The sequence below is a fragment of the Coregonus lavaretus genome, assembly GCF_964263955.1.
Source record: "Coregonus lavaretus genome assembly, chromosome: 33".
NCBI classification, from domain to species: domain Eukaryota; kingdom Metazoa; phylum Chordata; class Actinopteri; order Salmoniformes; family Salmonidae; genus Coregonus; species Coregonus lavaretus.
The window spans coordinates 12,625,956-12,641,236 of record NC_140020.1 but is presented as its reverse complement, the minus strand read 5'-3'; the positions used below and the strand labels follow the sequence as shown (position 1 = coordinate 12,641,236).

The 15,281-nt window shown below is 43.2% G+C and overlaps 1 protein-coding gene across 1 annotated transcript in view; it reads left to right on the top strand.

Moving 5' to 3' along the window:
• LOC311108557 (mitogen-activated protein kinase kinase kinase 5-like) overlaps positions 1-12,568 on the top strand; it is a 77,679-nt gene extending 65,111 nt beyond the window's left edge. The window contains exons 20-30 of the mRNA XM_084151211.1: positions 5,674-5,851; positions 6,020-6,040; positions 6,268-6,445; positions 6,851-7,019; positions 7,275-7,466; positions 8,354-8,459; positions 8,855-9,098; positions 9,404-9,516; positions 9,718-9,830; positions 10,093-10,169; positions 10,300-12,568. Coding sequence (XP_084007337.1) covers positions 5,674-5,851; positions 6,020-6,040; positions 6,268-6,445; positions 6,851-7,019; positions 7,275-7,466; positions 8,354-8,459; positions 8,855-9,098; positions 9,404-9,516; positions 9,718-9,830; positions 10,093-10,169; positions 10,300-10,381 — 1,473 coding nt within the window. The 3' untranslated portion in view covers positions 10,382-12,568. The remainder of the gene's footprint in view (positions 1-5,673; positions 5,852-6,019; positions 6,041-6,267; positions 6,446-6,850; positions 7,020-7,274; positions 7,467-8,353; positions 8,460-8,854; positions 9,099-9,403; positions 9,517-9,717; positions 9,831-10,092; positions 10,170-10,299) is intronic.
• The last annotated feature ends 2,713 nt before the right edge of the window (positions 12,569-15,281 follow it).

Here is a 15,281-nt window from a genome sequence, read left to right as displayed (position 1 = left end):
AGAGCGTCTGCTAAATGACTAAAATGTTAAATGTAAATGTTATGCACTTCCTGATGAACTCAGTCACCTACTCAGTGTATATGTAAATATTATTATTAGAGACAACCCGCAACATTTCCCAGTCCGCGTGATCAAAACAATCTTGAAGCATAGATTCCGATTGGTCAGACCAACATTGAACAGTCCTTACCACGGGTACTTCCTGTTTAAGGGAGGGAGGACCTTTTAGCCGTCCCGGAAGGGAGAATAGCAATGATCGAGAGTGTTCGATGCGCGAGTAGCACAGAGGTGTTGATCAAATTTCGGTAGCGTTTTCCTCATATTTCTTTTATTAAAGTCCCCAGCTACAATAAATGCGGCCTCAGGATATGTGGTTTCCAGTTTGCAAAAAGTCCAGTGTAGTTCATTGAGAGCCGTCGCAGTGTCGGCTTGGGGGGGAATATACAGGGCAGTGATGATGACAGATGGCTGTCCTTACACGCCTCCAGGCACATGCCTCCATGATTGACTCACCAGGACAGTAGTATCTCAAACATAGCATGCTGTCAGCCCTGTGTTTGTAAGGAAAAAGCTCAACGTTTTGTTAAGTTTGTGGTTAGTAGCTAAAAACATAAGCGTGATTGGATTACATACAGTGGGGAGAACAAGTATTTGATACACTGCCGATTTTGCAGGTTTTCCTACTTATAAAGCATGTAGAGGTCTGTAATTTTTATCATAGGTACACTTCAACTGTGAGAGACGGTATCTAAAACAAAAATCCAGAAAATCACATTGTATGATTTTTAAGTAATTAATTTGCATTTTATTGCATGACAAAAGTATTTGATCACCTACCAACCAGTAAGAATTCCGGCTCTCACAGACCTGTTAGTTTTTCTTTAAGATGCCCTCCTTTTCTCCACTCATTACCTGTATTAACTGCACCTGTTTGAACTCGTTACCTGTATAAAAGACACCTGTCCACACACTCAATCAAACAGACTCTATCCTCTCCACAATGGCCAAGACCAGAGAGCTGTGTAAGGACATCAGAGATAAAATTGTAGACCTGCACAAGGCTGGGATGGGCTACAGGACAATAGGCAAGCAGCTTGGTGAGAAGGCAACAACTGTTGGCGCAATTATTAGAAAAGGGAAGAAGTTCAAGATGACGGTCAATCACTCTCAGTCTGGGGCTCCATGCAAGATCTCACCTCGTGGGGCATCAATGATCATGAGGAAGGTGAGGGATCAGCCCAGAACTACACGGCAGGACCTGGTCAATGACCTGAAGAGAGCTGGGACCACAGTCTCAAAGAAAACCATTAGTAACACACTACGCCATCATGGATTAAAATCCTGCGGCGCACGCAAGGTCCCCCTGCTCAAGCCAGCGCATGTCCAGGCCCGTCTGAAGTTTGCCAATGACCATCTGGATGATCCAGAGGTAGAATGGGAGAAGGTCATGTGGTCTGATGAGACAAATATAGAGCTTTTTGGTCTAAACTCCACTCGCCGTGTTTGGAGGAAGAAGAAGGATGAGTACAACCCCAAGAACACCATCCCAACCATGAAGCATGGAGGTGGAAACATCATTCTTTGGGGATGCTTTTCTGCAAAGGGGACAGGACGACTGCACCATATTGAGGGGAGGATGGATGGGGCCATGTATTGCGAGATCTTGGCCAACAACCTCCTTCCCTCAGTAAGAGCATTGAAGATGGGTCGTGGCTGGGTCTTCCAGCATGACAACGACCAGAAACACACAGCCAGGGCAACTAAGGAGTGCCTCCGTAAGAAGCATCTCAAGGTCCTGGAGTGGCCTAGCCAGTCTCCAGACCTGAACCCAATAGAAAATCTTTGGAGGGAGCGGAAAGTCTGTATTGCCCAGTGACAGCCATGAAACCTGAAGGATCTGGAGAAGGTCTGTATGGAGGAGTGGGCCAAAATCCCTGCTGCAGTGTGTGCAAACCTGGTCAAGACCTACAGGAAACGTATGATCTCTGTAATTGCAAACAAAGGTTTTTGTACCAAATATTAAGTTCTGCTTTTCTGATGTATCAAATACTCATGTCATGCAATAAAATGCAAATTAATTACTTAAAAATCATACAATGTGATTTTCTGGATTTTTGTTTTAGATTCCGTCTCTCACAGTTGAAGTGTACCTATGATAAAAAATTACAGACCTCTACATGCTTTGTAAGTAGGAAAACCTGCAAAATCGGCAGTGTATCAAATACTTGTTCTCCCCACTGTACTTATTCAACTGTGAGATTAGACCTAGTACCTAGAGGTAGACTGTGTAGTACAGTCTATCCTTTGTGTGTTGTTTTAAGTCTCCGTTCCACTGATGAGCCCTCCTCAAGCTTTTTCCACTTGTATTAATCTGAAGTGGGCATTTCAGGTGTTTTCCTCATCAGCAATATTACATAGACTGCACATATGTAGTCCATTAAACACTAGTGTAGTCCAGGAAGCACCAGTGATTCGGTTAATAAAAAAGTGGTCAGATGACGCAGATGCTAAGCTACAGGACTGTTTTGCTAGCACAGACTGGAACATGTTCCGGGATTCTTCAGACAGCATTGAGGAGTACACCACATCAGTCACTGGCTTCATCAATAAGTGCATCGATGATGTCGTCCCCACAGTGACCGTACGTACATACCCCAACCAGAAGCCATGGATTACAGGAAACATCCGCACTGAGCTAAAGGGTAGAGCTGCCGCTTTCAAGGAACGGGACTCTAACCCGGACGCTTATAAGAAATCCCGCTATGACCTCCGACGAACCATCAAACAGGCAAAGAGTCAATACAGGTCTAAGATTGAATCATACTACACTGGCTCTGACGCTCGTCGGATGTGGCAGGGCTTGAAAACTATTACAGACTACAAAGGGAAGCACAGCCGCGAGCTGCCCAGTGACACAATCCTACCAGACGAGCTAAACCACTTCTATGCTCGCTTCGAGGCAAGCAACACTGAAGCATGCATGAGAGCACCAGCTGTTCCGGATGACTATGTGATCACGCTCTCCGTAGCCGATGTGAGTAAGACTTTTAAGCAGGTCAACATTCACAAGGCCGCAGGGCCAGACGGATTACCAGGACGTGTACTCCGAGCATGTGCTGACCAACTGGCAAGTGTCTTCACTGACATTTTCAACATGTCCCTGACTGAGTCTGTAATACCAACATGTTTCAAGCAGACCACCATAGTCCCCGTGCCCAAGAACTCTAAGATAACCTGCCTAAATGACTACCGACCCGTAGCACTGACGTCTGTAGCCATGAAGTGCTTTGAAAGACTGGTCATGGCTCACATCAACAGCATAATCCCAGAAACCCTAGACCCACTCCAATTTGCATACCGCCCCCAACAGATCCACAGATGATGCAATCTCTATCGCACTCCACACTGCCCTTTCCCACCTGGACAAGAGGAACACCTACGTGAGAATGCTATTCATTGACTACAGCTCAGCATTCAACACCATAGTGCCCTCTAAGCTCATCACTAAGCTAAGGATCCTGGGACTAAACACCTCCCTCTGCAACTGGATCCTGGACTTCCTGACGGGCCGCCCCCAGGTGGTAAGGGTAGGTAACAACACATCTGCCACACTGATCCTCAACACGGGGGCCCCTCAGGGGTGCGTGCTCAGTCCCCTCCTGTACTCTCTGTTCACCCATGACTGCATGGCCAGGCACGACTCCAACACCATCATTAAGTTTGCCGACGACACAACAGTGGTAGGCCTGATCACCGACAACGATGAGACAGCCTATAGGGAGGAGGTCAGAGATCTGGCCGTGTGGTGTCAGGACAACAACCTCTCCCTCAACGTGACCAAGACAAAGGAGATGATTGTGGACTACAGGAAAAAAAAGAGGACTGAGCACGCCCCCATTCTCATCGACGGGGCTGTAGTGGAACAGGTTGAGAGCTTCAAGTTCCTTGGTGTCCACATCACCAACGAACTATCATGGTCCAAACACACCAAGACAGTCGTGAAGAGGGCACGACAAAGCCTATTCCCCCTCAGGAGACTAAAAAGATTTGGCATGGGTCCTCAGATCCTCAAAAAATTCTACAGCTGCACCATCGAGAGCATCCTGACTGGTTGCATCACTGCCTGGTATGGCAACTGCTTGGCCTCTGACCGCAAGGCACTACAGAGGGTAGTGCGTACGGCCCAGTACATCACTGGGGCAAAGCTTCCTGCCATCCAGGACCTCTATACCAGGCGGTGTCAGAGGAAGGCCCTCAAAATTGTCAAAGACTCCAGCCACCCTAGTCATAGACTGTTCTCTCTGCTACCGCACGGCAAGCGGTACCGGAGTGCCAAGTCTAGGTCCAAAAGACTTCTCAACAGCTTCTACCCCCAAGCCATAAGACTCCTGAACAGCTAATCATGGCTACCCGGACTATTTGCACTGCCCCCCCCACCCCATCCTTTTTACGCTGCTGCTACTCTGTTAAGTATTTATGCATAGTCACTTTAACTCTACCCACATGTACATATTACCTCAACTACCTCAACTAGCCGGTGCCCCCGCACATTGACTCTGCAACGGTACCCCCCTGTATATATAGCCTCCCTACTGTCACTTTATTTTACTTCTGCTCTTTTTTTCTCAACACTTTTTTTTTGTTGTTGTTTTATTCTTACTTTTTTTGTTTAAAATAAATGCACTGTTGGTTAAGGGCTGTAAGTAAGCATTTCACTGTAATGTCTGCACCTGTTGTATTCGGCGCATGTGACCAATACAATTTGATTTGATTTGATTTGACTAGAGCTAATGATCCAACTGGGTATTCTGCGGAGTGTGATGAAGATCATGTGGAATGCGGGCAAGAATTGAATTACAGTAGTAAATTGCTGTGCATTTTCCAGTGCTTTTAAACCACTGTTTTGTAGCAGGTTTTATTAGATCTCTAATGGAACACATGTAACCACCTTTTAGAAGACATTCAGCAGCTATTCTGTCTGTCTCATCCTGTGTGACTTAAGAAAGTGCAGATTCATCACTGGTGTAATGCTTTTCCTAACACTGTCATCTTTCTATGTAATGGCTTACATGAGCAACTACCACTTAGAAATTCATGCAGTCATTTTTCATCTATACTGTTATACAGATGAGAAAGCATTTGGCAACAATCCTCACATAAACTTTCCTGCTCCACTTAATATTTTGGAATGTCTCCACTGGGAGGGGCATTACATTCCTAATCTCAAGCCTACATTCCGGAGCAATGTTTGGAATTTGTAGTGCCTATCATCAGACGAGCTTCTTGCCTGGAGTTGCTGCATTCGTCCTTCACTGTCAACTTGACCTCCTGTACTGTGATGGCATGAGCTCACCTGCATAGTGTTACAGCGCCACAGAGCGATGGGTTAAAAGAGATCAGTTCACCATCCATAAACTAATGTCACCTCAATCAAGCCAACTCTCCTCTTACTGACTTTCTTCTAAGTGACTGCCCTCTCTGAGGTTCCCTTGGTCCTGTATGCTCTTAGCTTTAGCATGACTTGGCTAGGTGATTTGGCTAGGTCACTTGACTTGTTGTTTTGACTTGACTACAGGTTAGGCCCTTAGCTCTAACATGGCTGGGTTTCATCTTGGCTGTAGCTGCAGGTTCTTAGCTCAAGCATTACTGTGCTGTGTTTTATCTTGGCTACAGGTTGGCATGTTCAAGATCCATCCTGAGATCCCAGATTCCATGTCAATGGAGGCCAAGGCCTTTATCCTACGCTGCTTTGAGCCCGACCCCGACCAGAGGGCCACCGCCCTGCACCTACTCACTGATGAGTTCCTCACCGTCACCAGCCGCAAGAAGAGGGGCAAGAGCAGCTTTACAGGTAGCTAGGACAACGCTTCACCGGTCAATCAGTGAAGTAGTTAGTAGGATATAGATATATCTGAATAGAAAGACTATTGCTACTAGATACTTTATGTTTTAGATACTTTTTGTTGTTGTTTTTCCATAATTCATATCATTGAATAAAAATATCTGTTTTTCTCCTCAGCTCTGACACCAGGAGGTTCAGGTGAGTTCATTTGAGCGCTTGTCTGTGCTTCTTCCTCTTTAGAGTACACTGAGTCTGAGCCTAACGACATTAGGCTAAACCAATTGTCATGTTGACAACCCTACCCTGAGATGATTCACTCACAGAAGTAGTACTGTAATGTAAAAGAACCAGAAGGCTCTGGTTTTCTTTGTGTAACAGTGTTGTAACTGTGTCCGCCTGCCTGTATCTGTCTCTGTGCCATCCAGAGTACCTGCGCAGCATCTCTCTGCCAGTGCCTGTGGTGGTGGAAGACACCAGCAGCAGCAGCGAGTACGGTTCCATCTCCCCTGAGAACGACCTCAACACCAACCCCTTCATCTTCAAGCCCAGCACCAAGTGTTACAGGGATCGGGACGTCAAAGCAACCCGCTCCCTGTTCCTCAGGTAACACAACATACAGTCAGCACCATATGTATTTGTGAAACTAAAATTTTTATGTGTCTCTTCACTCCAGCATTTTGGGTTTGAGATCACAAAAACACACTAACACTGCACCTCTACCATCTCAATTCATCTGACAATAAGCAGTGCCAGAAAAACAAAATCTGGAGGAAAGAGATAAACGCTGACGCTCTACATGATCTGGAAATAATGGACAACGTAGGTATCTTGTACATCTACGGAGTACATTAGTTCCAGATAACGTACAGAGCGGAGTCATTTATCGCATTTATACCACGATGCCAAAGAATGTCATGTAATATTTGTGAACTTTGTTATTCTGCTGTACAAATATGTTTACAAAAAATAATCCCTGGTCTCTCTAATCTAACCTGTGTTCCCCACCAGTATCCCAGTGGAGAACTTTGAGGACCACAGTGCTCCTCCGTCTCCTGATGAGAAGGACTCTGGCTTCTTCATGCTGAGGAAGGACAGCGAGAGGAGGGCCACTCTACACCGCATCCTCACTGAGGACAGAGACAAGGTGGTGGCCAACCTCGTGGAGGCTCTCAAACAGGTCAGTTAGCATCTAGTCTGGTAGTGGACAGGGTGAGGGGTAGCCTGGGCATAGTTCTGTTTGTGCCCTGGTGTGTCACGCGGCATGACAATGACCATATGAGTTGGCAAGACAGCACAAACAGATCTGGGACCAGGCTAGATGAGGGACTGTCTAAAGAGGAAAACAAACCCCTTATCATCTGGACTCCTTTCTTCACCTTCACCCTCCTCTCATCACCCCTTCTCTCCATCCTCCTCTCCCCTGTCTGTGCAGGGTTCTGAGACATCGGACACTAAGTTGAGACATCAGCATATCTCCACCCTGGTGGTCAGTCTGGGGGACTTTGTGCGCATGGCGGACAGGAAGATCATAGCCAGCACCCTCTCCCAGCTCAAATTGGAGCTAGACTTTGACAGCACGGCCATTAGCCAACTACAGGTGGTGCTATTTGGGTTCCAGGACGCAGTAAGTGCTCTTTCTTCACCTATTAGTAGCTCTCTCTATAAGCATTATATGGCCTATGATAATTAAAATATCCCATTGTCTATTTATCCACTGTGAATGGGTTGGAATTTAAATTGTCCTTGTATAGACCAAAGGCTCTGGAGACATTGAAGTATGATTCAAGGGGATTTCTGTGAATTGTTCTCAACTGAATTATGTCGCCATGCTGCCATTGTTTAAACAAACAGTTCAGACAATTGACTGTGAAACACTTTTGACCTTTAAGAAAGGGTAATAGAAGGGAAATGTGTCAGCTTAAAGCACATCATTTAAAGAGGCTGATTCTGTCCTCTGCCTCACAAATACAATTATGCAAATGAAATGACACTAGCCTGTAGCTGGCTGTGAGGTATTACGTCTCAGTCAATACTGAGCTTTGATACCCCCTAGTGGATACATATGAAACCAGCTCTGGTCTAATGGGTGCACTGTCTGAAAAATATGATTATCAATTCAATTCACGATACAGACTTGTTTTTCACACTTGGATTTTCCAGAATGCATGGCTTTTTATAAATGGCTGTCTCTCTTTATTTCTGGGAAATGCTGTTTCCATAGACTCATTATATAGGGGGATATCTCAGATTACTGGGCAACCACCACATGCAATGTAAACAGACACCCGCTGGAGTCTGTTTTCCTTTCCACAAATGTGGAGGATACTGGTAGATGTGGATGCATACGTGTCTGTAGTACGTGTGTGTGGATCAGCTGTTTATTAATGGATTGTGTGTGTGTGTGTGTGTGTGTGTGTGTGTGTGTGTGTGTGTGTGTGTGTGTGTGTGTGTGTGTGTGTGTGTGTGTGTGTGTGTGTGTGTGTGTGGTGTGACTGACCAATGCATCGCCAGGTAAACAAAGTACTACGAAACCACAACATCAAGCCCCACTGGATGTTCGCCCTGGACAATATCATCCGTAAAGCGGTGCAGACTGCCATCACCATCCTGGTGCCAGGTAATAGCTGTGTCTCTAGCCCCAGAGTTTTAAACGATATATTATGCCCCCTAGGGCCCAGGACACTGGCCGCCAACTAAACATAGGAGTATGACTTTAAACAGAGCCCCAATCTAATCATAAGATAGATGTGTAACCTTGGATACAGAGATGCACTAGATACTATGTATATGGGGCATTTAACAAGAATATTATAGAAATGTGTCAACCAGTCAGATGTTGTTATAACAATTGCATTTAAAGATTATTGTAATCATACTGTGATCTTTATTGAGGCTTAATGTTTCATGTTACCTCTTTCAAGGTGCAGTTTAGCTGTTGGATATGAAGTAGTTGTCATGATATTGCTAGTATTGCTGTAACGGTGTAATGATGTATCATGTGTCCTTACTCAGAGCTGAGGCCCCACTTCAGCCTGGCCTCGGAGGATGATCCGGCCGATCAAGATAACATCGACGATGACGTGGAGCCTGAGGATAACTCCGCCCATCAGAGCAGAGCCCCTCCCAACACTGTCCATGACGACACGGTCGCCACCTCCGGCGTGAGCACGCTCAGTTCCACCGTTTCACACAGATCCCATAATGCCCAGCACTCCGTCACCATGGAACTAGGCAGGATGAAGCTGGAAACCAAGAGGTGGGTCGTCGTGCTGTCGTAACCATGACAACGACTGTCAGACACAAAACTACAACCTTTGCTACTAACACCACATCTGTGATCAATCAGTAGTAGTTATTGCCTGTAGCTTCACATTGTTTCTTCACCAATGTAAATTATGTTATGTAGAAGGGCCCCAACACAGGGGCCTAAACACAAATATGTTTATTTTGGCTATTTTCATCATGGCGCCTGCAGTAACCGTGTTTAGTAGTATTGCATTACCTCATTGAATGACCCTGTGTCTCCCCCTCCCCTCCTCTCTCCCTGCTGTGTCACCACAGGCTGATGGAGAAGTTGCTGGCGAGGGAGAGAGAGTACCAGGCTGTCCTCCAGGATGTCCTGGATGAGAGGGAACAGGAGATCAAACTACTGAGGATCCGCTCAGAACACGTCGGTGAGCACATCCCAACATACACTAGTACACACCTTTATCTGAGAGCACGAGCATTAAAAAGACTGCTTTTTAAAGGACTAATGGAAATATTTGTACAAAACAAACATCAGGAAACAGACAATGCATATTATTTGATATGTCTTCTATGATTGGTTATATGGTAGATGTTAATAGTTGGACATGTACTTATGTGTGTGACAGATATGCCTACATCATCTGTGAGCCAGAGGAGCCAGTCCACTGCGAGCCATGGGGACCCAGAGCTGATCAAGTGGCTGAGACTCCATGGGGCTGACGATGACTCCATGGACAGGGTAGGTCCTATGTAAACAAACTCACGTCCATGTAACCCTATCCCCCTATACTACAGTAAACTGTTTGCATTGTTGTAAAGCTGTTAAGACTAACGGCCTGGGTGTACCTGGAGGCTATTCATTGATTGTTAGTACGCTTTATGCATACTGTATGTGTAAAGCCTTTATAACAGATACACAGTTGAGCACCATCTATTGGCCCCGAGCTTAATCTCTTTCAGGTACCTATGATTTTATCCATGAACCATTTTCCATTTTGTAGATTTTGACCGAGGATTACACTTTGGATGACCTTCTCCAGTATGTGATGAGAGATGACCTGAAGAGTTTGGGATTAAGGTATACAACATACAGTATTCTCTCCCACACTGTCAAATACCCAGCCATGTCAAATACCTGATTGAAACACTGTAATATCGCAAGTGGTGATAACAGTCTCTCTTCATCTTTCTCATGTTTTCCTCCTCAGAGGTGGGATGCTGTGTAAGCTATGGAAGGCCATCACAGACTACAGACAGAAACCAGTGTGTGGAGCCCTTGTGTCTAGTTAGCCACCTCTATAGTACAGGACATTTACCACAACAACAACAACAACTCAGTATTCTCAACACTCACTACTGCACTTTAATCTCAGTATTTATCAGACCAAGACTCAGTCCTGATGGGGGACAGCTCCAGTGTAGTTTATCATGTATGGAGTATTGACACGTGAGTTGTAGAACTCTGTGTGTGTGTGTGAGAGACCTTGTTGGGTTATGGAAATTGTTTTTGGAAATTACTATTTTCAAATGGGGTTACTTTTTCATGTAAAAGTAAATAAGTGCCACTGGTTTTATCATGTTCAACAGTTATGACACATTTTAAGCAGGTGCTCCAAGATTCACAGGGCAAACAGTGAAACATATCTGACAATTTAACCTTTAAATGTTAAATGTTATTTGGTTGTAGAATTCTCCCCTTACATGTGTTTACTTTCATTAGATTGACCATTTTCTAAAACAAGCCTGAGAGACAAAATACAACGTTAACTGATGTGTTTGATCTGTACATTATCTTGATAAACAACATTGTTATTGCTAGTGGCTTCTTATCACTGTTTTATTTAAATGTGCTTTTATGGATATGGCCTACTCTCAACGCCATCACTGCATGCCTGCCCTTTTGTACCTTTGTTTAACTGGCTTTGAAGGCTTTGAAACATCATAGCTCTTGACTTATTTTGTCCAAGTAATTTTTTTACATCATTTACATATGATGGGGTAAATTATCTAAATATATAGCACATTTTATTGACAGTAAATTACTATTTTCAGTTAAACAATTTACAAACGGCTAGATGTCATATCAAATGTGTAACGCAAATTTGTGTTGGCTAATCAGGGGTTCACAGCAAAGCTGGCGTTGTTATAAGTATTCTCACTTAAACCCTCATATCCGCCGCCCTGTTTGACCTAGAGACTTGAAACTTTGTAAGTAGGCCTCTTTCCTCATGCTGAACAAATTTGCCTCAAGGACCCATAAGGTCCGTCAGGATAGATTTTCCTCCATCTTTGAAACTTATTTACATGAACCATAGTACCAAATGACACCAAAATTAAGTTTTGTTGAAATGTGTCCATTTTGTTTCATATTCATGAAACATATTGTTCTGTAACACAAAAATGTGTCTTAAAAACGTAACTGTGAAATAAAGTGTAAACTGAAATAATACTTAGGGACTATTATGGACCTTACATTTCTACAACTGAACACAAATAATGTGTCATGATTTCAAAATGTTCACAGGTCTAGTAGCCTAATAATATTAAATAAATATTCAGTTCTTCTTAATCCTGCAGACATATCTCTATCATAGGGAGATGCATAAAACCAAAACTGACTGAATATGAAACATCATCCGTGACGTCAATGCTAAGGGATTGGTCAAAAGATGGCTGAGTTATTGTTAAATCAGGAAATCCGATTTTACGTGTCCATCTAAACAACTGTAAATCCACTCCACAGTGGCCTATCACATTTTAAACTTGTCATCGCTATCATGGTAAATGTGGTATTGATATCTCAAAAAACAAGGAAACTATTAACAACTCATTCTTTGCATATGTAATGCTAATGCTCAAAATCATCTTCTCCTCATCAACCATATGTCAGATACTCCATATTTTGATTGCACATAAAGGAAGATGGTTCCAGCATGACAGAGTGCTTGCTTTGTTACCCAACCGAGCTTGTCCATTTTGTCATCCTGTGAACCCTATCCATTGCTGCCTTCAGCTATATTTTAGAGATATTATTGATACTGGCAATGGAACAAAATTATGATGTAATTTACGCATTTTAATTCAAATTTTGTCAAATGTTTATATTTGATAGGAAAAACCTGAGGACCCAATTAATATTTTACTCTGTAAGATTTATGGCGGTATGGAGTTTTATTTAGCCTGCTTTCATTTGTAGCCTATATATTATCTTTAAAAATTGCTTTCAATCAAATGTATATGTTTGAATTAAAATCATAACTGAAAAGACATTTTCATATTGTTATACCACCAACCTGTTCTTTTTTATTTAAAATATTTCTGTCAGAAATACACAAATTATGTTTCGTTCAAATGTGTCCGTTTTGTTTCATATTCATGATAGATTTATGACGTTATTTGTGCAATAACATATTGTTGTGTAACACAAAAATGTGTCTTAATGTACATGTGAAATAAAGTGTAAACTGAAATAATGAACTGAACACAAATAATGTGCCATGCAGTGGCGGCTGGTGAAAAATATTCTCGGTGGGGCTGTGCCATACTTTTTTTTTCCTGTAACCATCGCGATATATTTTAACACAAACTGCAGGACAGCAGTGCTCAGTGAAACATTCAGTAATTATTTAATGCCAATATTAAAAAGTTGAGGCATTCTTACACAAAAACATATTACACAAACCCAAGCCTTTCATTTGCATTTAAAGTGAACTTTTCACCATTGGTAGTAAACAGGCAACGCAACAGGCATGCTGTCAGAACAGAGTGGAAAGTGGACAATAACATGAAATTATTATAAAGTTTATAGGAAATCTTACACTGTATAAAAGGATGTATAATATAGAAATGGATATCAAGTGGATGAACTCAAACCTTTGACTGGAAGAATAGCATACAGTATTTTATGATCATACTAAATGTGACTAATTGTTAATGTGCTCCAGAACTGCAACAATTAATTGATACAAACAACATATATACAGTAATATTAGCAAAGACACTATTAAGACTTTCTAGAGTACCATATATAACTGGATTTTTTATGCTAAGGTCAACTATATACAAAGAAACATGCGGCCAGAGCTGCTCTGTGTGTGTGTGTCTGTCATCTTATTTGTACAGGAATTTTGCCCGTCTGTCCTTCTGAGTGGCAAACCTCTCAATGACCCTTTGATTAAAGTCAGGAATGTCCCTGACAAGTTTCTTCTCCATGGAGAGCATGGCCAGAGCGTTCAGGCGATCCTGTGTCATGCTGTTTCTCAGGAAGGTCTTGATCCTTTTCAGTGTAGAGAAGCACCTTTCTGACTCAGCAGTTGTCATGGGTGTGGTGATGAGGATCTTGAGGAGGCTGGCAGTCTCTGTGAAAGTGCTCTGAAGGTTGTTCTCCATGAAGAACTGGTACAGGGGCACTGCACCACTACAAGCCTTGAACTCACTGTTCTCATAGATGAGGGACAGTTCGGTTTTGAGCTTGGCCTTGTTCAACATGGGGTACGCCTCCACGGTTGTTTCAAGCGCTGTATCGGGGAACTTCACACTGTGTTGTGGGAACAACTCTCCGTGCAATAGTGTTGCGCTGATGAGGTGCTGGGTGAAGGAGAACCTCTCTTTGGCATGACTCAGGATGGTATCACATACCTGTAAAAGATACATCATCAGCTTTAATTTGCAATTAAGCTATTTTGATGCAAGTGATCCTGACTGACACATGCCTATGTCCAACTCAAGTATATGATTACCAAGGTGCTGATTGTTCAGGGTTTTGGCTACATACTACCAGGCCTGAAAATAGTTCTAGGGGGAAACACTGACAATTACATCACAACTTACCTCTATAGCCAACCTCTGTTGTTCTCCTGGTCCCAGCATCCTCCGTCGCTTGATGGGCTGTTGCTGCTCGTCAGATGCGCTGTCCCCACACAAAGAGGGAATTGAGGCCCTGGGTCCAAAAAATAAAGTTTAATTTGATAACTTGCAATCAGACTTCTTAACTCACTGTAATTCCCCCTCAACACACAACCAGTGACTTTTATATTTATATATATATATATATATATATATATATATATATATATATATATATATATAGACAGACAGACAGACAGACAGATAGTGTGTATATACACACAAACTATGTCTAGTAACTGCTTTTAACCTGTGATGTACATAATTAACTGATGTTATTACGTTTTAAAGCCTTTTTCTATTACATTTGTGAGAGGGATGCAACATCATTTTGTTCTGCTGTGCACTTAGCAATAAAGTTAATCTTCAATAACAACTAGGCCTCTTCTAGAAATTGACCTGGTGGACACCTGAATAATTATTACAAACTGTGTAGTACTTTCCTGCATTATTATCAACGTCTGATTGTGTCTTCTCTTTCCTTTTAAAATACTAAAACAAATATAATTGTGACGGCTCTATGATAATCACTCACTTTGATGACCAGACACATTTAGGCTTTTAAACTGTTGTAAGTGAACTATTCATCTTTCTAACAACATCTTTATCAGCCAATAGTAAATATAGTTATTTACCTGATTGTTAGCATGCTGTCTGTGAACCTCTGGACAAGTGCTTTAATGAAGACAGGGTCGATGTTCCTCTTCTGCAGCTGGCTGAAAAGCATGTCCACATTTGGCATGATCTTGTGGAACAGTGCCAGGAAAAAACAGAAAGCCTCGTCTTCGAGCATCCTCACAAAGCCCCCCGCCTCTCTGACAGTCGGGGCATCAAAGTTCCCAGAGTCTCTGATGGTCTGGAAACACGTTAGGAGGTCATCCCTGTACTCGTACACAGTGTTTACAGCGCGACTGTGGAAGTTCCACCGTGTTGTAGAGGCTCTGGGGAGTCTATGCGCAACCACTTCGTCAAGCACGGTGGTTCGCTTGGGAGACCTGGAGAAGAAAGCAGAAAATCCTGCAAGGTCGGAAAAGAAAGTGCCGATCCTGGGGATGCGTGAAGTAGCCTGCTGCATGATGAGGTTCAGCTGATGTGCATAGCAGTGGACGTAGTGCGCATTTTCGTACACATCCACTATTTTACGCTGCACTCCGCCGGTGGCTCCCCTCATCACACTTGCTCCGTCGTAAGCCTGGGCAATAAGTTTGGCCTTTTGTCCATGTGAGAGTATGGTGCTGAGCCTCTCCAGCAGCGCTGTAGCGATGGTGTCGGCGGTTGCGTTCTC